This window comes from Phyllobates terribilis, unplaced genomic scaffold, assembly GCF_046119375.1.
Source record: "Phyllobates terribilis strain yellow unplaced genomic scaffold, ASM4611937v1 Scaffold_2__4_contigs__length_985480577, whole genome shotgun sequence".
Classification (NCBI taxonomy): Eukaryota; Metazoa; Chordata; class Amphibia; order Anura; family Dendrobatidae; genus Phyllobates; species Phyllobates terribilis.
The window spans coordinates 864,015,003-864,039,927 of NW_027362762.1; the positions used below are offsets into that span (position 1 = coordinate 864,015,003).

A 24,925-nucleotide genomic window follows, 5' to 3' on the forward strand; every position below is an offset into this window, starting at 1 on the left:
TAAAAGTACACATATTTGGTATCGCTGCATCCGGAATGACCTGACCTATAAAATTGTCCCACTAGTTAACCCCTTCAGTGAACACGGTAAAAAAAAAAAACGAAGCAAAAAACAATGCTTTATCATAAGGCCAAACAAAAATGGAATAACACGCGATCAAAAAGACGAATATAAATAAAAATGGTACCGCTGAAAACGTCATCTTGTCCCGCAAAAAACAAGCCACCAAACAGCTCCATCATCCAAAAAAACAAAAAGTTATAGCTCTCAGAATAAAGCGATGCAAAAAAATTATTTTTTCTATAAAATAGCTTTTATTGTGTAAAAGCGCCAAAACATAGAAAAACGATATAAATGTGGTACCGCTGTAAACGTACTGACCTGAAGAACAAAGCTACCTTATCAATTTTACCACACGCAGAGTAGAATAAAAAAATGTAAAAAAAAACAATTCCTGAATTGTTGTTTTTTGTTTATTCTGCCTCCCAAAAGCTGTTATAGAAAGTGATCAAAAAATGTCACATGCCTGAAAATGGCACCAATAAAAACGTCAACTCATCCCGCAAAAAACAAGCCATCACATGACTCTGTGAGCCAAAATATGGAAAAATTATAGCTCTCAAAATATGGCGATGCAAAAACTAGATTTTACAAAATATGTGTTTTTTAGTGTGTGACAGCTGTCAATTATAAAAAACCGATATGATTCTGGTATCTCTGTAGTCGCACCGACCCAACAAATAAGGTCGTCTAATCACTTATACCACACTAGGAACGGCGTAAAAAATAAACGCTAGGGCTGGGGTTGGGGTTAGGGTTGTGCTAATGTTAGGGTTGGGGCTAGGGTTGAGGTTAGGGTTGTTTTTTTTTTTCAAAAGTAAAAGAACAAAAAAAAAAGATGATGATATGGCAACTAGTGTTGAACGCAAGTGCTCGCTACTTGAGTTTGCATCGGGTGCTTGGATATGCATTGAGTATCGCGGGTGCTCGAGTCTCCGCCCCATATGCTTCGCTGCCAAAAAACCTCGCGGGGATTGCCTGACATGCAAGAGTGATCCTCGCTTGTTTTCTTTGGGGTGTCTAATAACCGTGAAACATGCGGGCGGGGACTCGAGCATTTCACTTGAGCACCCGTGATACATGGTGCATACCTGAGTACCCGATGCAAACTCAAGTAGTGAGCACTTGCGCTCAAGACTAATGACAACGTATTCAATATGATGACCTAATGTTATCAAATTCTGTGTCGTACCTCTGGGTTCAAAATGTTAACTATACCCCTTGATAAAATCCTTGAGGGGCGTAGTTTCCAAAATGGGGTCACTTGTGGGGGGTTTCCACTGTTTAGGCACATCAGGGGCTCTCCAAACGCGACATGGCGTCCGCTCTCGATTCCAGACGATTTTGAACTCACACAGTGCTCCTTCCCTTCTGAACTCTGCCGTGCGCCCAAACACTGTATTTCCCCCACATATGGGGTATTGGCGTACTCAGGAGAAATTGCACAAAAGTTGTCACATTTGCTCCAGTTGTCAAACATTCTACAATGAGAACTTTGTTTGCAGTTGCAGAAATGAAACAAATGGAACTGAAACATGTGGATGTAAAGAATGGAAGTTTAACAGAAGATATTTACATGGAACAGCCTCCAGGATTCAAAGACAAAAGTAACCCAAACATGGTTTGCAAATTACAGAAAAGTATATACGGTTTAAAACAAGCTGCTAAAGCGTGGAATGATAAAATCACGGAGGTGCTCACAAATGAAAAATTTTAAAGAAGCAAGGCTGATCCTTGCCTGTACACAAAAAGACTAATGGACAGATGGTTCTGACGCACCCCCTGGGCCATATTCTTTAGGGGAATACCCGGAGCCGGATCAGATGGGGGTTGTAGTCTCCGAGTGGCTGTGACCCGGTCCGTGCCCAGGGTGTCAAGCTCAGAGTATGTGGCAGTCCTACAGATGTTACAAAGTTCTTTATGTCGACTACGCCACCCGTTGGATTGCGGTCACTACGGCCGCCGCTGCAGCTGGGTCCGCTGAGGCTGATGGTGTTGGTGCAGCTTTAGATAGTATAACCCCCAACGGGAGGGGTATGGCCTCAGGGGGTCAGGTGCAGAGGATGGGGGTTGTGGTGGTGCAGCGTAGATGATAAGTAAAGACAGAGTCGGGTTGTGCAGTTCAGGGTGTTTACTTACTGCAGATATTCCGGTCACTCCGGCCTTGAGTGACCACCCGAGCCGTGCTGCGTCCACCAGGTCCTGGATTCAGCCAACCCCCAAGCAAGTCCGAAGCGTGTCCCTGAGCCCTCCTTCTTGTCCTTTCTTCTGGCCGTCCCCACCAGGGATCCACCTAGGTCCAGCTCCCTCGGGCCTTCTGTTGGGAGACCCTTGGCCTTGGGTTCCCTGACCCTACACGTGGTTTGCCTTCAGGGTGGATGTGGTGGGTGGCCGTGGCAGATCCTGCCCACGGCCTCCGGTCTCTGGCTGAGGTATGCTTTAGCCCCCACCAGTTTGGGATCCGGTACCCTATTGCCAACTCTTCACCCTAGGGTTGTACTCGGGTTCTCAGAGTTCCTTCTGTCTCCCCCTCTGGGTCTTTCTTTCTCTCCTCTCTCACTCTCTCTGGGGCTGCTCTGCTCCTCTGCTCTCTTCAGGTTACACTCTGACAGACTGACCCTGATCTTAGATGGTGCCCACCTTAAATACTCCCTCTATGTGTGAGCTCAGGTGACCAGCACCCAATGAGCTCCTATCTTTACCCAGGCTGCTCCCCCTATCTGCCCCTACACTACTGGGATGTACCACCCCCCTCCCACTCCAGCCAGGAACAGACTCGGTCGTACCTGCACATTTCTAAGTGGGAGTACCGTTGGTCTGCTCCTCGGAAATGGGATGTGTGTAGTGCATGCAGCTTTCTGAGCTCAGTTCCACACTCCATCCTTACCCGGGAGTGGAATATCACACCTCTGGGTTGAGGTGCAATACCCCTGTAGCAGCCGAATCCTCAGGGTGCTACATTCCCCCCTGGTAAATCACAGCACGTCCTCGGGCTGTAAGATATAAAACACCAAAACATACAATTTTTGCATAAACAACATAATAAAAACATATAAAACATATATATCAGCAATAAAACTCTTTTTTTTTCATAAATAACATTCTCGTAGACTTCTCTTGCTTCTAGCTCCTCCTCCGGACACTGTGCAACGTGTGCCCGGGAAAAGTGCAACAGTTTCTCTAGAAAAATGGTTTTCCTATAAAACCGGTAGGGGGCGCTTTAGGAAGCGCAACTATATACAAGGGGATATGGCCGCTCTCAGTCCTCGGCCAGGTATTTAGGAAAGGGATGACCGTTCTCAGTCCTCGGTCAGAGGGATTAAGGGAAATACGGGTAACAGTTCAATTCTCTGGTCCCAACGGGGACTATAATAGAAGCAACGGTTCACTGTGCCCCGACGGGCAACTATATACAGCTTCTACTCCGCTGTACTCAACGACGACGTCCTCCTGCTCTTTCTTTGTGATTCACTTTAGCTTCAGACCCGTCCGGGTCCTCTTGCTCCTCTTCACACCGCAGCTCCTCCTCCGTCAGGCGATGCACATTGAGTGCGTAGGGTCCTTTGGCACACTTGTGCCGGGTGAAGGTGACCTCGTCCCCTATATACAGGTCACGTCCTCTGTGTCCCTCCGGTAGGTGGGACTCTACGTCTCTTCTTGTCACGAAGACGTCGCCTGGGGTGCGGTGATCTCGGATGAAGCCCCACCCGTGCTGCATATTAAACTTGATCACAGTCCCGGTGGAAGGGGGACCATGAGCTGCACGGGGACTCCTCCTGGCCCGGCTCTTCTGCTCCGCGCTCTTTATTTGGGCTTGTTGTTCCCGGACCCGCCTCTCTCTCCGCTCCCTCTCAAAGACCTCGAGCTGTTGCCGGCAGCACTCTGCACGCTCCGCTGCAGCTGCCCGAGTCTCCTGAGTGAACCCCATGAGGTCTTCTCCGGTGGGGTCCCACTCAAACTGTGCCTCCTCTAGCGGGGGCGAGATCCTCTTTATGGGCTTTGGAGCCGGGATCAGGGGTTCGTCTAGGGGTCTCTCTTTCCGGAGTCGGGGATGGTGAAACTCCGGTGGCCATATAAAGGGCTGCCCATCCGGGCACGTATGTTGGGCGAACAGATCTTCTCCCAGATGCGGCACTCTTGGTTTTATGGGCGCGGTGGTGGTGGCGCCCGGGTTGCCCAGGCCTTGCGGCCAGGCCTGGGGCACCTGGAAAGTGAAGGGCACCGTAAGGACGGCGGCGCCCTGGGCTACTTGGCCCTGCGACCAGGCCGGTGGCTCCGCGGAGGTAGGGGGCGCTGTTGGTATTGCGGCGCCCGGGGGTACTAGGCCTTGCGACCAGGCTGGTGGTACTTCCTGCTTGGTCACGCTCGGGGTCGAGGCGTGTGACGTCACAGGGGTCGCGGCTCCCGTTTGAGGCCTAGTCTGCGGCGGTGACGTTGCAGCGACGGGCACGGCAGGGGATACTTCGGGCTCTGCGACGGGGAGCTGGGGCAGGTACGCGGTTTCCCGGTTTGGGGTAGAGACGTCCCCTTTACCTGCCTCCTTTCGTTCGGCTCCCTTCTCGGCGCCGTCTCCGGCCTTCAGTCCTCCTGCGCCATCCTCAGAGGCGGTCTGTCTCCTCGTCTCGGGTGGCGTGCTCCGCTGACGGGTTCTTGTCTGCTGGGCCATCTCACGGCTCCACTCCGCCAACGTCTCTCGCTGCACCCGGGCCATCCTCCGTGCGAGGCCCTCCAGCGCAGTCTGTGCACACTCCCGATCTCGGGGGAGCTGTGCCAGGACCTCCACTAAGCCTAGTGGGGTCGTTGCTTCTAGCAGGCTCCTGACCAACGGGTCGGTGCTGCTCTGCTCTCCTTCCGTTGTCTCCAGCAGGCTCCTGGCCAGCGGGCCGGTGCTGCTCTGCTCTTCTTCCATCTCCGGGTAAGCTTCTTCTGGACTCAGCTCTAGGCTTCTTGTCTCCGGGTGCGCTCTCTCCAGACTGCTCCAGGCGACACCCATCTTTTCTCTCTTCTTCTCAGTCCTCCCACTTCGAGGGCGGTCCCGGGGCCACTTGGTGATTGTCAGCTCCAGGGGCAGTTCTTTCACGCTGACAGACACCTCTAGCATCACAGTCTCTGTTGGTGGGGGCGGTTTCCACTTTTGGCGCCATTTTCGGTCCTGGCCCACGATGGGAGGTGGCCTCTTGCCACCCTCTGGCACGCCCATAATGGCGTCCGCTCTGACAAGGCGGGAAACCTTTGGAAATGGCGGGAATCGTCTCCCAGTGGCGGGAAACTCTGCAGATGGCGGGAAAAAGCTGTTAATGGCGGACAACCGGCGGGAAACGACCTGTGATGGGGTCCGATGGCGGGGACCCTCCGGAACCGGCAGGAGACTTCTTTTTGAGGTAAACTTGTTCTTTTCTTCAGGCACGCAGTACCCGGGTGTTGCGGGCACGTAATCCTGCCGACTACGCCAAAGTTGACGCACCCCCTGGGCCATATTCTTTAGGGGAATACCCGGAGCCGGATCAGATGGGGGTTGTAGTCTCCGAGTGGCTGTGACCCGGTCCGTGCCCAGGGTGTCAAGCTCAGAGTATGTGGCAGTCCTACAGATGTTACAAAGTTCTTTATGTCGACTACGCCACCCGTTGGATTGCGGTCACTACGGCCGCCGCTGCAGCTGGGTCCGCTGAGGCTGATGGTGTTGGTGCAGCTTTAGATAGTATAACCCCCAACGGGAGGGGTATGGCCTCAGGGGGTCAGGTGCAGAGGATGGGGGTTGTGGTGGTGCAGCGTAGATGATAAGTAAAGACAGAGTCGGGTTGTGCAGTTCAGGGTGTTTACTTACTGCAGATATTCCGGTCACTCCGGCCTTGAGTGACCACCCGAGCCGTGCTGCGTCCACCAGGTCCTGGATTCAGCCAACCCCCAAGCAAGTCCGGAGCGTGTCCCTGAGCCCTCCTTCTTGTCCTTTCTTCTGGCCGTCCCCACCAGGGATCCACCTAGGTCCAGCTCCCTCGGGCCTTCTGTTGGGAGACCCTTGGCCTTGGGTTCCCTGACCCTACACGTGGTTTGCCTTCAGGGTGGATGTGGTGGGTGGCCGTGGCAGATCCTGCCCACGGCCTCCGGTCTCTGGCTGAGGTATGCTTTAGCCCCCACCAGTTTGGGATCCGGTACCCTATTGCCAACTCTTCACCCTAGGGTTGTACTCGGGTTCTCAGAGTTCCTTCTGTCTCCCCCTCTGGGTCTTTCTTTCTCTCCTCTCTCACTCTCTCTGGGGCTGCTCTGCTCCTCTGCTCTCTTCAGGTTACACTCTGACAGACTGACCCTGATCTTAGATGGTGCCCACCTTAAATACTCCCTCTATGTGTGAGCTCAGGTGACCAGCACCCAATGAGCTCCTATCTTTACCCAGGCTGCTCCCCCTATCTGCCCCTACACTACTGGGATGTACCACCCCCCTCCCACTCCAGCCAGGAACAGACTCGGTCGTACCTGCACATTTCTAAGTGGGAGTACCGTTGGTCTGCTCCTCGGAAATGGGATGTGTGTAGTGCATGCAGCTTTCTGAGCTCAGTTCCACACTCCATCCTTACCCGGGAGTGGAATACCACACCTCTGGGTTGAGGTGCAATACCCCTGTAGCTGCCGAATCCTCAGGGTGCTACAGTTCTATGTACTCATACAGTATATGTTGATGACATTTTAGTTTGTTTTGAAAAAGAAAGGGATAAAGAGGACATACTAAAAAATACTGAATCAACATTTCGAGATCAAAGACTTGGGAAATGTGAAACAGTACTTAGGAATACAGATAGAAAGAGAAGAAGATGGAAGTTTCCTACTTAGGCTGTGTGCCCACGATGCGTTTTTTAAGCGTTTCCGCAGCGGCAAAAACACTGCAGAAACGCTTAAAAAACGCATGGTAGAAGGCCTGCCATGTTCCCCAATGATAATCCGCATGTGCTGTGCACATGCTGTGGAAATTTCCGCTGCGGATTATCATTGCGGAAAAAAATGCAGCACTACCTATTATTTTGCGGAAGTGTTGCGTTTTCGCCGCCATTGACTTGCATTAGAACGCATGGATTACGCATCACTGTATATGTAGATGCGCAATCCACGCGTTCCAATGTGCAGATGGTACCCGGGTCTAGAGAAGAGGAGACTCTTTTCCAGACCCGGGTACCATAGAACCTGTAAAAAAAAGAATAAAATAAAAAATAAATATGATACTTACCTTCTGGCGGCCCCCGGAGTCTTGCTTTTCTCCTCCTCTCATGCCGGCAAATCGCGATGGACTGAAGGACCTGTGCTGACGTCATAGTCATGTGACGGGTCACGTGACGCTGACGTCGGCAGGTCCTTCAGTGCAGTGTACCGCGATCTGCCGGCAGTCAGCACCGAGTGAAGCAAGACATCGGGGGCCATCAGAAGGTAAGTATAGATTTATTTTTTATTTTTTTACATTCTCTCGGGTCACACTATATAAATTCATGCTGGTTGCATGGATTTATATAGTGTGACCAAGTTGACAAGCACTTTCCAAGTGATGCTATAATCGCTTGGAAAGCGCTTGTCAGCCTGCATGCGGAAATGCATGTAAAGAACGCTTCACATCCGCATGTCCCTGGCAGGAAAAACGCATGTACAATCTGCATGTGTTTTTTCTGCCAGGGGAGATGCAGAAACGCTCAGGAAAAATCCGGAGCATTTCTGCATCGTGGGCACACAGCCTTAATCAAAATCACATGATTCAAGACATAACCAAAACATTTGGATTGAAGGATGCAAAACCAGAAAAGTCTCCAATGGAAACTAATTATCTTAAAGAGATGAGTAGTGAGAAAAATGTGTTACCAAATAATGAAGAGTACAGAATTGCGATAGGAAAATTACTGTATCTATCGACTATTACAAGGCCAAACATTGCAGCAGCAGTAGGAATTCTGAGTAGAGAAGTGTCCAAGCCAAATAAAGCGGATTGGAATGCTGTGAAGAGAGTAATACGTTATTTGAAAGGAACCAGCAATGTTAAACTTAAACTACAAGTGATGATGATGTAGATTGAGCTAGAGATCCAACTGACAGAAAATCTACCAGTGGCTATCTTTTCTTTCTCTGAGGTGGACCAATTAGTTGGACTAGTAAAAAACAATCAATAATAACGCTGTCGTCAACAGAAGCAGAAAATGTTGCAGCAGCACATGTGATTCAAGAAGTTCTATAGTTAAGACAATTGCTAACAGACCTAGGACGATTACAGTTGGAACCAACAAAAATAAATGAGGACAATCAGGGATGTCTTGTTCTTGCTCAGATGGAAAGAATTAACCCAAGAACCAAGCACATTGATGTGAAGTATCATTTCTTGAGGGACCATCAGGAACAAGGAATCCTGAAATTAGAATATTGTCCAACTGAAGATATGACAGCAGACATTTTCACAAAGGCATTGAATGCTGAAAAACATCAATTAATGAAGAAATTAGGTTTGATTGAATAAGTCCTTACTGTTGAGAAAGGGTGTTGGTATATGCAACAGTTGTGGACTTCTTTGTTTGTGTGAAGGAGGACTTTATGCTGATCTGACAGTAGATGGCGATGTTTTGTAAAGTTTCCTTGTTTACTGTATTGTAAAAGAAAAAATTCTCTTGTACTTTGTTTTGTTCTTACTTCCGGTGGAGTACTGTGTGACTGTGCGTTTTTCCTTTACCTCATGTTCTGAGAAGTAAAACCTTGTTATCCCATGTAATCTGCTCTGTGAAGTTTTCTACTGCAACTGTGGGTATCCAGAAGCTGTGCAACAGCCAGTACACTGCGGGACGCTGAGGAGAGAGGATCGTCACCGCCGGGAGGAGACCAGAGAGGTGAGTATACAGGTTTTTTTTATTTTTAACTTTTTTATTTCTTTTTTTCACCCCGTGGTAGCCGGGATGAAGAGGAGTTGTAGTCTCTTCTTCATCCTGGGTACCACACGCACGCTGATTGAATTTAATTGAAACGCAGCAAATCCACATATACCTGCGGGTTAGCTGCGTTTCAATGTTCCTCAATGGCCATGAATTTGCGGCGTTATCGCGGTAGAAATGGTCATGCTGCGTTTTGCAACGCAATGCGAATTCGGCTTGCTAATTAGCGCATCATGTGCACAGCACATCCGAATTCACATTGCTTTGCATGGCAGACTGTTTTACAAGTGTGTTCGCGGCCATAAAAATGCCGCAAAAACGCTACAAGAACGCTACGTGGGCACATAGCCTAAGGGTGTATTCAGACATCGGTTTTTCATGTATGAGTTCTACCCGTGGTTTTCACGAATAGAACTTGAACCTCTTGAACCTATGATAGTCTATATAGCTGTTACATTTTCAGTGTATTTTTACCGGATCAAGCGGTCTACACAAAAGTACGGAAACATGTCTAATTTTCATCAAAGTCTAGGATCAAACTTGCCAATGCAAGTTTACGAGTGCTTGAAAAAAATTGGACTTGGATGCCATGCATATGCTATCTATTTTTCATGGACTGTGTCATAGAAGAACTTGAGAAACTATCACCCTTTTTTTATATCCTAGAAAAACTGATAAAAGTTTGACCAAACTCTGATGACAATCGGACCGATATTCTTGTATGATAAAAAACAATGATGTTTGATGGGTGTATTCAAATTTTGTGGTTAAAAATTGCATCACAGACGATTTTATTGCGATTTGGTGTAGTTGTTAGATGCCGTAATTTACTATTCGTCTTATACAGGTGAGACATTTATTTTATGTTTCACTTCTAAATAACAGGTAGTTAATTACAACATCTCAAAGCTGCTTGGAGTTTTTCAGTCTGGTTTTGAGGTATTTTTAACCATTACTTGACAGCAATGTATAAATGCAATCTTATGCTTCTATGACTTCCTTGGGTACATGATCACAACCTCCACCTTCTATCGGTTAACTCCTTCTTTGCTGTGTTTTTTAAATAAAGCTGGTTAACTCATTTGGTGTCCGAGTGTCATTTCTGTTCAGCTCCTTCCTTTTGTTTGATTTTAAATCCAATAGACAAAGGCCAAAAAATCCCATTTAAACCAATCCAAAATAAAACATAACTTTCAATTATTAAATTAAAAATGTGAGTAACTTGTGCAAATCATATGTTACAGTGCACCTTAAAATTACACTTTGTTCCTTATTGGTCCAACCTATTGGTCTAGTCTGTACCTTATTGGTCCTACCTATCCATTTGCTTCAGTACTCTGATGAAGCCTTTAAGGGTGAAACATGTTGGGGTGGATTTTTCTCTATTTTAATAGTGCCTTGTTCCTATAGTCAATACAAAATAGGATACAATCTGCGATGGTGAGGTAATGGACAGCAATCCATTTGCTTTATGCTAGTTATACCATTTGAGGCTATTGGAGCTGTACACCTACGTAGCTACAAATAGGTAGATCTATTCGTATTACAATTGAATGACTCAACTAGAGGACCAATTTGACTGCTTGGGATACATTTAAATATAGGTAGGACCAATAAGGAACAGAGTTTAATTTTAATGTGTACTGTAACATATGATTTGCACCAGTTAATCATATTTTAAATTTAACAATTAAAAGTTTATTTTGGCTTGATTAAAATGGGATTTTTGGCCTTTGGCTATTGGATTTAAAATATTAGTTAATCCCTACCGATACTATTGAGGAATTTTGCTGTGATCATTCTTTTCGTTTGACATATTTCTATAGTGATTGGCTGTTTATGATTTAGATTTGTTTCAGAAATCTAATTTTACACATAATTTCTTAATTTGCCTGGGCATAAATGGTGTGCGGCACTATTTTCTCTCAATTTATATGTACTTTTTAATGCACAGTATTCCAGCCAGGAAGTGTCCTCAGCACACACATGGTAGAATACTTTAAAATACTCTCATTTCCCAATCATTGTTTGCTACTGCACCTGAATTATTTTAGTCATCTGTCATGTTAGGAGAGTTACATGACATTAGATGTGGGAGTTATCCAACTGTTGAATGTTACAGAGTTCATCTACTTCTCTGCTCATCTATACACTCTCTGTATTGTAAGGCTTTGTGTACATGTTGCGTTTTTGTTATGTTTTTTCTGTGCAGTTTTGTCACAAAACCTGAAGGGTTTCCTGGTGCCAGTAAAGTCAATGAGAATCCCCAATCTCATGCACACAATGCTTATTTTTAACTTGCAGATTTGGAGCAGATTTAAATCTGTAGCATGTCAATTCTTTCAGCGTTTTTTCTGCAGATTTCACCCATACTAATGTGTGGGGGAAAATTTACAACAAAAGCTCAGGTAAAAAAATGCAACCAAATCGTGGTAAAAATGCAGTTTTCCTGCCAAGAAATGCAGAAATGGGGCAGAAATTTCTGCACCAAATACTTAACATGTGCACATATCCTTACTCTTCTTATTGTTGCTTTACTCTACTGTTTGCAGATTTGATTGTCATTAATACAAAATGTGACTGTAAATGGGATGCGAATACACTCTAACTTGGCAAACAATAACTTACTGTTAAAAGGTTTGTCTGATACCTATAATGCCTGCTGTGTGGCGGAGCTGCTGTCACTCACCCTGATTCTATAAACGCCCGTGATGACAATTCATTCCAGGGCAGTGATAGAAGCTGTGGGGCGGCGCTGCTGTCACTCACCCTACTTCTATCACTGTCCCCTGATGATTTGTCCCAGGGTGGTGATAGAAGCTGTGGGGTAGGGTGGTGATAGAAGCCTGATGACATCTCAATTCAGGAAAATAAGTGGTTTTATCAGAGGCAGGAACTGTGGTGGCGATTGAAGTATAGTGGCAGTTATTGAAGATGCGGCCACTTCTCCATTACTGCTATTGAAGCAACATGTCAACAGGAGAATGGTAGACATTTTTATAATAAAGCAAATTACAAAAGTGGTTAGTACTTAAAGGGGTATTCCCATCTCCAAGATCCCATCCCAATATGTAGTAGGTATAATAATAATAATAAAATTAGCAAATACCTCCAATTAGAAATTTAGTATAGTTCTTCTGATTCGCTATGTCTCTTTCCTCATGCGCAGCATTGCAGGACCTTAGGTATCCATGGTTACAGCCACTGATACAGTTACAGTTGGCAAGTTGCTAGTGGTCGTAACCATGGATACCTAAGGTCTTGCCATGCCTGCACATGAGGAAAGAGGCATAGCGAATCAGAAAACCTATACTACATTTCTAATTGGATGTATTTCCTAATTTTATTATTATTACGCCTACTCCATATTGGTATAGGATCTTGGAGATGGGAATACATCTTTAAAGATATATATTTATCAAGAGGATTATAGTTATTGGACAACTCCTTTAAGTGAATTAGAAAGAAGAGGACTGCAGCAGAAGTGGCTGAAGGAAAAGACTTCATATAGATACTGTACATCAGGATCTAAGAGTAAGGCTTCAATAGCCATCAATATTATGTCCTTTATTTAATATTATTTGCTCTTCTATACAAGCTTTGTGTTGCACAGAGTCGAAATACAGACTGTCAGATGTCTGCAGGACCATTTAGTAGCACTGGATGTTTCATACAGGGATACATATCTATGTCTTTTTTGTATTACATAGTCATTGAAATTGCATGCGTCGTTCTACAGGTTCTGTGCTTTGACTTGTGCAAGACATATTATTAGCTAATCATTCACAATACCTGACTTTAGAGCTTTGGCTGCTTTTTCCAGGACAAAAATTTTTTCTGTTTCTGACAGGTCATTGAAGAAGTTGATGTTATTCTCAGTCATCTGTTGTTGCACGGCATCATATAATTTACTTGAAAATTCTTTCCATTCCTATCAATGCAGAGAAAAGGAAACAGATCTGTTAGACCCTATTTCCAAAATAATTTATAAAGCTTTCTGTGTCTCTCTACCCAAATGTAGGGGCACAGCCAGCAGGAAGGGGGGGCGCAGTCGGGCCGCCTAATGCAGCGGTCTGAAGTGCCTTCCCAGTGGCTACGTTTTGCTGACCCCCACACTGGGATTCAGCCATTCTCTGAGCCGGCTGGCAAGTTGTCAGCCGGCTCACAGAACGTGCAGTGTTGGGCAGGGAGCGATCCCTCCAACTCCACTGCTGACAGGAGGAAAATGGCAGCAGAGCTGGAGGGATCCGTCCTCTGCTTCTTGCCTGACACAGATGTGCGCAGCTTGATGACGTCATCATGCAGCGCGTGCCTGGGTCAGGAAGAAAGTTGCCGGCAACGAGGAGGATCCTGCAGGGGAGCGGGCAGAGAGGTAAGTTGTATTTTTTTTTAATGAAGTGCTGGGGAAAGGAAGCGTAGAATGAGGGGAGGTGGGGGAGAGCGATGATGTGGATGGTGGGGCTGGAGAGAGCAATGGTGGGGCTGGGGAGAGCAATGATGGGGCTGGGGAGAGCAATGATGGAGCTGGGGAGAGCAATAATGGGGCTGGGGAGAGCAATGATGGGGCTGATGGAGCTGGGGAGAGCAATGATGGGGATGGTGGGGCTGGGGAGAGCAATGATGGGGCTGGGGAGAGCAATGATGGGGCAGATGGAGCTGGGACAAGCAATGATGGGGATGGTGGGGCTGGGGAGAGCAATGATGGGGATGGTGGGGTTGGGGAGAGCAATGATGGGGCTGGGGAGAGCAATAGTGGGGCTGGGGAGAGCAACAATGGGGCTGGGGAGAGCAATGATGGGGCTGATGAAGCTGGGATGAGCAATGATGGGGATGGTGGGGCTGGGGAGAGCAATGATGGAGATGGTGGGGCTAGAAAGAGTAATGATGGGGATGGTGGAGCTGGGGAGAGCAATGATGGGGCTGGGGAAAGCAATGGTGGGGCTGGGGAGAGCAACAATGGGGCTGGGGAGAGCAATGGTGGGGCTGGGGAGAGCAATGATGGGGCTGGGGAGAGCAATGATGGGGATGGTGGGGCTGGGGAGAGCAATGGTGGGGCTGGGGAGAGCAACAATGGGGTTGGGGAGAGCAATGGTGAGGCTGGGGAGAGCAATGATGGGGATGGTGGGGCTGTGGAGAGCAACGGTGTGGCTGGGGAGAGCAACGGTGGGGCTAGGGAGAGCAATGATGGGGCTGATGGAGCTGGGATGAGCAATGATGGGGATGGTGGGGCTGGGGAGAGCAATGGTGGGGCTGGGGAGAGCAATGGTGGGGCTGGGGAGAGCAATGATGGGGATGGAGTGGCTGGGGAGAGCAATGATGGGGATGGAGTGGCTGGGGAGAGCAATGATGGGGCTGGGAAGAGCAATGATGGGGATGGTGGGGCAGGGCAGAGCAATGATGGGGTTCGGGAGAGCAATGGTGGGGCTGCGGAGAGCAATAATGAGGCTGGGGAGAGCAATGATGGAGCTGGGAAGAGCAATGATGGGGATGGTGGGGCTGGGGAGAGCAATGATGTGGCTGGGGAGAGCAATGATGGGGATCATGGGGCTGGGGAGAGCAATGATGGGGCTAGGAAGAGCAATGATGGGGTTGATGGGGCTGGGGATAGCAATGATGGGGCTGGGGAGAGCAATGATAGGGATGGTGGGGCTGGGGAGAGCAATGATGGGGGTGCTGGGAGAGAGCAATGATGGGGGGTTCACTTTGCTTGTACTGTAAAGGCTTGTATATTTTACGTGTGCCCATAGCCTTACAGTTAATTGGGGAGAGTCACAGAGACTGAATCATTTATATTATTGGCCGGTGGAGATTATAGTTAATGGGGGGCACAGTGCTGCTTTTCACTTTATATTTTGATTACGAAGTGGCTAATAGTATATTAATGGGGGGGAGACATATCTGTAGTCAGGGGCGCAGTGTGGGAAAGACACGTGTATATATACAATGTATGTGTCCTTGTTATTTTCTAGGCTGGAGATCATCGTGACAAGACGAGTTGTAACTGGGAGATGTCGACATGAAGGTCTGACCAGATGGAAAAGAATCAGCAAAAAATTACTCTAATCAGAAGAGACGTCAGCGGTAAGTGCCTGGATGTAAATATGATTCTGTATCTGCACTGTGTGACTTGGAGTGATAATGTTGTCTGTAAAATTCCTTGAGCTGCATTCTCACATTTGTGTGAAATGTCCGTGTGCTGCCAGATTTTGTTATTGGATGGTCCATGGACTCGTAGAGTTTTATAGATCCATTCACACATCCATGAAAATCACGTATCTGAGAATGAGATCTAAGAGGGTCAGAGAATGTCCTGTTCTCATCCGATTTTGAGGATTAGAATAGGACATGCTCAATGCGTCTGTAAAAGCGGGCAGCACACCGACACTGCACACAGATGCAGGAATGTAGCCGTATTATGTATAGCATAGTCCCTTAGTATATAGTGTACTCACTTATTATGTATAGCGTTGTCCTTAGTTATATAGTTTCCTCTTTTATTATGTATAACACCCTCCCTTATTACATACCATCCTTTCTAGCTCTAGGGGGTCACAGTTGGGAGATCATACTGAGTTGGGGTCACCATACTTTGCCCTGGGAGTTGAGGTGGGTTACAGTAGGGTCATTATACTGTGCATGTGGAGGAATTCACCATGGGGGTATCATACTGTGTTTGGGGGACACTTTTGTTGGCATCACAATTTATGGGGCAATGAAAGGACTAGGACTAGGATCTAGGACTTCAGCAGGAGGAAAATGACTATGTAAAGGATAGAAGGTTGTGAGATATGCTCTTCTGTGACCCCCGACAATTATTTACATTTTTTTTTTTTTGAGGGGGGGGGGACTAGAACTTCTGCTATGGGGCCCCATGATTCCTATGTACGCCCCTGATCTGGGGTCATATTTTGTGAAGGGACTATAGTGAGGGACAATTATATATTCAGGGGCTCATTGTAGGGCAGATATTTTTATTCAGGAGCATTATAATGACTCTGCTATCTTTAAAGGCATCGTGTTGGGATGTGCTGCCGAAGACCGGAGAAGATGGAAGTCTGCAGAGACGAGCTGTGGATGAGAAAAGTCATCATGGAGTCTGGACAAGATGAAGAAAGAGAACGACTCCAGAGAGAATGTCATCTATCAGGTACCTGGATGTAAATGTTATTTGTGATACTAATTCTCATATTTTTATTTATGTTAGGAGCATTAAAGGGGTTGTCCAAGTGTGTGATGAGTCACATAGAGTGACTGCAGGCTTCTGAATTCTCACAGTGCGCACTGCACGCTGTCAGGATTCTCTCGCGCCGACGATTTGCATACATGCGGTCACATGGTGACTAGACATGCGTGGCCTCACTTGGTGAAAATGAATTGAGCGAGGCTGGACACGTCTAGTCGGAATGTGACCAGAAGTATACAAATCACATACTTGTGCTCACATGACTGTCCACTCTTGCCATCAGCAAAGGGAGAATCCTGAAAGTGTGCAGTGCATGCGCTGTGAAAATTCAGACGCCTTCAGTCACATACAGTGACTGCAGACTTTCATCTCAAACCTGAACGAGCCCTTTAATTATGAAATAAAGCCCTGTAGCCAATCCTGACAGCGTGTAATATACTCACTGTCAGGATTCAGCTCTGCTTGCTGGTTCCAGCAGGCATCACATGGCCCCTTCACTCATATGTGAATTTCATACTGACGGTCACGTGACAACTCGCTTCTCTTCCTGCTTCACTGGTTTTCACTGAACATTGAGAGAATTAGGAAGAGCAGCTCGTCGGCAAGTGACTAAGTGTGCAAATCGCATATGTGCTGGAGGGGGCACCAAACTGAATTTTTTCCCCGGGTGCCAGAAAACCTAGATACACCTCTGCGTCTGCATGAGCCCTTAGGCTACATTCCCATGAGTGTGTGGAGAAACTTTGAGCTATGTGCACACCTTGAGTATTTGGTGAGCTTTTTGGTGAGAATTTCTGTACCTATTATGTAAATTAGATTAGTTGCATTTTTAGTATGTTTTTTTACATGCGTTTTTATTGTATTTTTCACGCTACGTTTTTTATCTCTTGTTGGTCTGTCATGCTTTCAATAAAGCTGCTTTGTTTTTGATACTTTCTGGTATTTGGCTATGACACAATTTTATTGATATAGTCACGTACAAATGACATGTATTTTTACTTGCGGATTTTCAGCATCTAATGCAATTCTATGGCGAAAATCTGCACATAAAACAGCGTATTCGCAAGAGAAATTGAGCTGTTGAGCGGATTCACAAGTTTGCAGTCACATAGACTGACAGCAGACTTGAACCCCAGTACTGGACAACCCCTTTGATAAGTAGCGGCTATCATTGTAATTACTTATTGACAAATATATCTTATAGCCAGTAACATATATTAATTAATGGGATATTTTTAGGAAAATCTCAGAATCCCATGATGATAACATTTTATAGTACAATTTAGTTATTTCTATAAAAACATTTGTTTAATATCCAGGAATCTGCAATGTATGTGATTTACCTGTAGATTTTGGATCTGTAATTTCGTTTTTTCCAGCCACATGAGACTCGCTGAGCTGGCTGCCATGCTTCTCCTGATTTGTATATTACCAGCACAGAAGTTGCTACAACAAACTATGCAAATCTGTACTGGATAGACAGAGGCAGGGGGAGTACCTGGAAACAAAAGATTAACCCAGTATTTGCTGGAAGAACACTGCACACACAGTGACCATGTGTTCATCTCTACACTTATAAAACGGTATCATATAACTGGTAATGTACTTTGCTCATAATCCAGACATTAAAAGGAATGCATGTCTACAGCCCATAATTCTGATATGAAACCATGATCTGTATTTACTGTAAACTGTAAAATGATGATAATTACAGCCATAATATTTAGTATTCTTCAGCTTCAAAAAAATCACAGACGCCTTACTTTTTTTTTTTTTTTTGCACAGGGCGAAAAAGTGCCTTATTTTTACAGACTGTCCTGGAATTTCTGGAAAGTTGGCAACCTTGGCTTGATGTCATTTTTTATAATACAAATATGTATGTAAATCAAAGATGTTCACAGCTCCCCTACACTCACATCTCATTACATGAATATAGGTTATATAGGTTTTCCAGAAGTTTAATAAAAAAAAGTTACCTTAGCATCAGGAAATGTTGTAAATAAACAACCACACATTACTCACCTGCTAAATCTCCAGCTAATTGATGCTCTGATGGTCCTCTCTTCACTGGTATTTCTTTATTTTCCTGCAGCATTGGGAAGCAATGTACAGGGTGGGCCATTTATATGGATAAACCTAAATTAAATGGGAATGGTTGGTGATATCAACTTCCTGTTTGTGGCACATTAGTATATGGGAGGGGGAAAACTTTTCCAGATGGGTGGTGACCATGGTGGCCATTTTGAAGTCGGCCATTTTGCATCCAACTTTATTTTTTTCAATGGGAAGAGGGTCATGTGACACATCAAACTTATTGAGAATTTCATAAGAAAAACAATGGTGTGCTTGGTTTTAACGGAACTTTATTCTTTCATGAGTTTTTTTACAAGTTTATGACCAGTTATAAAATGTGTTCAAAGTGCTGCCCATTGTGTTGGATTGTCAATGCAACCCTCTGCTCCCACTCTTGACACACTGATAGCAGCACTGCAGAAGAAATGCTAGCACAGGCTTCCAGTATCCGTAAATGAATAAGATGCTGCCTTTCTCTATACATAGTGAATCAAGTATATAGTGCCAAGTACTGCTTATATAACAGGGTTGTGGCCAGGCCCGGACTGGTAATCTGCCAAGGTGGGCAGATTCCCGGTGGGCCGGCGGCTCTGAACTACAGAGTGGGCCGTCGGCCCTTTAAAACTTCCTCAAAGAAGGCCCTATATGCACGCAGCTAGATCGTGCGCACGGCTGCGGCCGCAACTGTGGCCGCGGCCCTTGTAGCGTGCACACGGATGCGGCACAGCAGGATCGTGCGCGCGGATGCATCCCAGCAGGATCGTGCGCGCGGATGCAGCCCAGCAGGATCGTGCGTGCAGCTCTTGTCACCGTGACGGCGGCCACCTGACTCCTGTCACTGCGGCTGCGACCGCCGGCCCCATGCCAACACGGCTGCGGCCGCTGCCCCCTGTCACCGCGGCTGCGACCACTGCAATGGTTCTCGCCAGTCCAAGGGATCTGCTTCTCTGGACACCTGGCTGGAGCACCTCATCCTCTTCCATCTCAGGGATCATCTGGGTGAGTCCCAAAGTGTGACGCCCTGCTGTGCATGGAGTCACAGATCCTGGAGGAGTGCATTTCAGGTTTTCTCCACAAGAGGCCCTCAGAGCATACACACACCTCCACCTTCCACCTCAGACCACCAGAGGGAGCCTGGATAGGGATATAAAGAGGGAAGTTGGAGTGATTCAGCAGTTTTAGTTTCTGCTCAGACACAGAAGGAGGGAGTCTGTGAGTGAGTTCTCCTCAGGAAGAGAGTGGAGACAGAACAGTCTGGAGTCCACAGCCAGTTCCTGCAGAGTGAGACACAGAGAAACAGGTCAGTCTGCAGTGAAGCTCAGTCAGAATCAAGCAGCTCAGGTTAGTGAGCTAGGAGCGTTGCTGACGCTCAGAGATCAGCAGAAGAGGCAGCCAACTAACTGCCAGTGTGTATAGCCTAGTGAGGGCCCTAGTAGGCCGAAGGCTAGAGGAGTGAGTAGCATTGGGGGCAGAGGAGCCTTACCAGCTCACCCCAGAAACCATATTCCGGACACTGTGTCCGAGTCTGCAGGGATTCTTTATACCCAGCAGAAGACAACCAGAACCCCTGGCGAACTACAGGTCCCAGGAATACCAAACGCTGACTGTTATACCAGGGTCAGGAGTTACCGAGGCCCCATATACCAGGGAGTGTGTACTCCAACAGAAGGCCCTACCACAGGATCAGCCGGTGCAGAACAGAGACTAAGTTAGGCCTAGCTCCAGGCAGGCCAGAGACTAACAGTAAGCGGCAAAGAAACAGGAGGCCCTACACCTGCTCACTGGGGAGAGTCCTGCAGTGCACCCCTCACCCTACAGTGCTCCGGACGGTACCTGCATTCCCACCAGTAAAAGGTACAGAAGCAAACCGTGTGTGTGTGTGTCCCCTGTTCTTCCTCGTACCCGGCTGGGTCACCGCCATATCGTGCACCTCGTCAAATATCGCTGCCCTGAGGCCTAGCTCCACCTGTGGGGAGCTACACCATCAAAGCTGCCGTAACACCGGCCTCAGTGGACTGCCGCAGCGCTGGTGATCCTCACCAGACACCACAGGTGGCGTCACAAACTTTAACATTTTATTTTCCCCTTTTTTAAGAGAGACTCCAGGGTACGGGCCCGGGAGCCGACCACCGCGACATCCCCCAAGACCAGGCATTAATACCCGGGCGCCGAGTAGTCCCTATCCCCTGGGCGCCACATCTCCAAAGTATCATCTGTATAATGTATATTGACTGCTGTATATACAATATATAGGTGATACTGCTGTATATACAGGGTGGTCCAAAAGTAGGTGGACAGAAAGTGTAATAGAATGTTTCTGAGCTGAGATAATCTTATAAATGTGCCCCTGCGGTGTACTGTGTATTTCCATACCTGTTTTTAAACAATGTTTTTCTTCAAAGAAAGAATCAGCTGTGATCCTGTGCTGTAAGGTTTGTATACACTTTGCTTCCCCCCTGCCCAGGAGATGTGGTATGATCAGACCATGTTCCTGTACAGTCAGACACAGCCATTACACAGTACACAGCAGGGGCACATTTATAAGATTATCTCAGCACAGGAACATTCTATTACACTTTCTGTCCACCTACTTTTGGACCACCCTGTATATTATGTAGTTGATACTGCAACTGCTGTATATAATCACAATATCACCTATATACTGTATATCCAGCAGTCTATATACAATATATGGGTGATACTATGACTGCTTTGTATACATTATATAGGTGATACTGCTGTATATACACTGCTCAAAAAAATAAAGGGAACACTTAAACAACAGAATATAACTCCAAGTAAATCAAACTTCTGTGAAATCAAACTGTTCACTTAGGAAGCAGGGGCGGACCTACCGCCCGTGCAGCCGGTTCATTGAACGGGGGCCCCTGAGGGAGAGGGGGCCCCTCCAGCCTTCAGCAGGGCCACCATCAGGGCATGACTGCCCTGACTCCAGCATGGGGTCTGGCCGGTCGGGGCCCCCTCGGGGCCCCCCTCTTGTGCGTCTCCTCATGGGGCCCCCCCCGCAGGACCCCCGCTGTCACATGACCGGAGATGTCCCTGCGCTCAGCATGGGCCCCCAGCCCCATGCTGAGCGCAGGGACATCTCCGGTCATGTGACTGCGCCGGCCCAATACATACCCCTCCCCGTGCCTCCGCAGCGTCTTCCGCGTCCTCTGACTGTGTCCTGTGTCTCAGGTCAGAGGGTGCGGTGATGTCTTTACACCGCGCGCGCTCTCTCCTGACCTGTCACAGTGCAGAGCAGGAAGACACGGACGACGCTGGAGTCCGGAGCAGCGACAGCAGCAGGTAAGAAGTGAGGCGAGTATTGGATTTTTTAATTTTTTTCATGTATGGGGGCATGGGGCATTATATGGTGTGGGGGGGGAGTGGGTGTGACATCCTGCATGGGGCATTATATGGGGGGAGTGACATCCTGCATGGGGCATTATAAGGGAGGGGGGTGTGACTTCCTGCATGGGGCATTATATGAGGGGGGGTGACATACTGCATGGGGCATTATAAGAGGGGAAGGGGGGAAGTGACGTCCTGCATGGGGCATTATAAGGGAGGGGGTGTGACATCCTGCATGGGGCATTATAAGAGGGGGAGGGGGGAATTGACATCCTGCATGGGGAATTATATGGGGGAGGGGGAGGGGGGAATTGACATCCTGCATGGTGGCATTATATGGGGGTGGGGGGTGACATACTGCATGGGGCATTATAAGAGGGGAAGGGGGAAGTGACATCCTGCATGGGGCATTATAAGAGGGGAAGGGGGAAAGTGACATCCTGCATGGGGCATTATAAGTGAGGGGGGTGTGACATCCTGCATGGGGCATTATAAGAGGGGGAGGGGGGAATTGACATCCTGCATGGGGCATTATATGGGGGTGGGGGGGTAGTGTGACATCCTGCATGGGGCATTATATGGGGGTGGGGGGGAGTGTGACATCCTGCATGGGGCATTATATGGGGGTGGGGGAGAGTGTGACATCCTGCATGGGGCATTATAAGAGGGGAAGGGGGGGAAGTGACATCCTGCATGGGGCGTTATAAGAGGGGAAGGGGGGAAGTGACATCCTGCATGGGGCATTACAAGGGAGGGGGTGTGACATCCTGGATGGGGCATTATAAGAGGGGGAGGGGGGAATTGACATCCTGCATGGGGCATTATAAGGAGGGTGGGTGTGTGACATACTGCATGGGGCATTATAAGGAGGGTGGGTGTGTGACCTCCTGCATGGGGCATTATAAGGGTGGGGGTGGTCTGACATACTGCATGGGGCATTGAAAAGGGGGGAAGTGACATCCTGCAAGGGGCATTATATGGGGGGGAGAGGTGACATCCTGCATAGGGCATTAAAAGGGGGTGTCATCCTGCATGGGGCATTATAAGGGGGGAACAGCCTGCATGGAGCGTTACATGGGGGCCAATATTCTGTATGGAGCGTTATATGGGGGTCAGTATTCTGTATGGAGCGTTATATGGGGGACAGTATTCTGTATGGAGCGTTATATGGGGGCCAGTATTCTGTATGGAGCGTTATATGGGGGCCAGTATTCTGTATGGAGCGTTATATGGGGGCCAGTATTCTGTATGGAGCCTTATATGGGGTCAGTATTCTGTATGGAGCGTTATATGGGGGACAGTATTCTGTATGGAGCGTTATATGGGGGCCAGTATTCTGTATGCAGTGTTATATGGGGACCAGTATCCTGTATGGAGCGTTATATGGGGACCAGTATCCTATATGGAGTGTTATATGGGGACCAGTATCCTGTATGGAGCATTATAAGGGGATCAGTATCCTGTATGGAGCATTATATGGTGCCCATAATACTGTATGGAGGACTATACTGTCCGGTCTGCACTGTGCGCTGAGGATATCGCTCATGTAATGTAGTAAGTGAAATCCTTGGCCTTGTACTATATATATATATTTCTCTGTGGTATCTGTGCATCATGAATCATGGTATGTGTTAAAGGGGCCCACTGAAACTCTGTCGCCCAGGGCCCACAAAAACCTGGAGCCGGCCCTGGGGGTAAGTATAACAAGTTTTATTTTTTTTAAATACAATTAATTAACTAGTAGTGGGGGGAATAAGAGATGCATGGGGGGGTGAGAGATGCACAGGGGGGGGGTGGCCCTTCATGCCCCCTATAAAGGGCAGGGGGGGGCAAAAAATTCTTGCACAGGGGCCTACTACAGTCTGTATCCGCCCCTGTTAGGAAGCAACACTGATTGACAATCAATTTCACATGCTGCTATGAATATGGAATAGACAATAGATGGAAATTATTGGCAATTATCAAGACACCCTCAATAAAGGAGTGGTTCTGCAGGTGGGGACCACAGACCACATCTCAGTACCAATGCTTTCTGGCTGGTGTTTTGGTCACTTTTGAATGTTGGTTGTGCTTTCACACTCGTGGTAGCATGAGACGGACTCTACAACCCACAGACGTTGCTCAGGTAGTGCAGCTCATCCAGGATGGCACATCAATGAGAGCTGTAGCAAGAAGGTTTGCTGTGTCTGTCAGCGTAGTGTCCAGAGGCTGGAGGCGCTACCAGGAGACAGGCCAGGACACCAGGAGACGTGGAGGGGGCCGTAGGAGGGCAACAACCCAGCAGCAGGACCTCTACCTCTGCCTTTGTGCAAGGAGGAACAGGAGGAGCACTGCCAGAGCCCTTCAAAATGACCTCCAGCAAGCCACAAATGTGCATGTGACTCGCCCCCTGGGCCGTGGGGCACTCGGATCCGGGCAGTGGGGGAACGATGGGAGTAGTAGTGGCAACCCGGTTCCGTGGCTCAGGGTGGTCAGGCCAGTGGTAGTCCGTTATGTGCTATTGATAATGTCCGACTACGCCACCCGTGGATTTGCGGTCATTAGGTACCGCCGCTGCAAGGCAGACCGCTGGGGCTGATGAGGTGTGCAGCTGGGATGGTGTGACTCCCCAAGGGAAGAGTGCGGCCCCAGGGCAGTGTAGTGGATGGTGGGAGTGATGGTGGTGAGAGTCCCAGTACCGGTAGTGCTGGAGACGCGAAGGAGCACACAGACAATAGGTTGCAGTCCAGGGTCTTTACTGAAACAGGTAAACTGACCCATAAACAGTCCCAGCTAGGAGGGGACCTGGATGTCTGAGAGCAACGGGGAAATTGGCCCTGGTCAGGGTGAGGGTGTAGGCCTACGGTGCTTTCTGCACTCCTTCTGGCTATCTCCTCGTTATAGGGTAACAGCCCACGTTTCCAAGCTTTCCGTGTAATTCTCGCCTGTATGGCCTGCGACGTGGGTTCCTTTCTGCTCCCAGCCTTGTACGGCTTTACTGGTCCCTTCGGTTGTGGCAGGGCATCCAGGCTTCTTAGGCCAAGGAATATACAGTCCCTTGCGGACTGGTTCTCTGCTGGAGGATGTAGAATCCTCTCAGCCTCAGACACCAAAGTCTGGTAAAGTCAGTCTCTTATCTGCCAAGACAGGCTTGCTTCGCCTCTTGTCTCTGGCTTGTGGCTCTCCTCCTGCCACACTGCCTCTTAGGTGCAGTGCAACTGTCTGTCCCTGCTCTGCTCTGGGACAAGTCTCAGTGCTGAGACAGGCCATCAAGTTCTCCCCAACCCTGCCCCCAGCACCAGCTTTTATAGGGGCAGCCTGCTCCCCCTACTGGCCTGAGACAGGAGGCATTGCATGCTAATGTTCCCCTGACTAGAGAACCTCCCCC

General features: G+C 48.0%; 1 protein-coding gene across 2 annotated transcripts in view; it reads right to left on the minus strand.

The window, feature by feature from the left end:
• Nucleotides 1-17,616, minus strand: part of LOC141253028 (uncharacterized) — a 102,276-nt gene extending 84,660 nt beyond the window's left edge. For both annotated transcript variants that reach the window (XM_073670788.1, XM_073670787.1), the window contains exons 1-2: nt 17,475-17,616; nt 12,741-12,879 (exon numbers count right to left, since the gene is read on the minus strand). In XM_073670788.1, the coding sequence (XP_073526889.1) occupies nt 12,741-12,879; nt 17,475-17,540 (205 nt within the window). In that variant the 5' untranslated portion in view covers nt 17,541-17,616. The remainder of the gene's footprint in view (nt 1-12,740; nt 12,880-17,474) is intronic.
• Between the last annotated feature and the right edge of the window lie 7,309 nt (nt 17,617-24,925).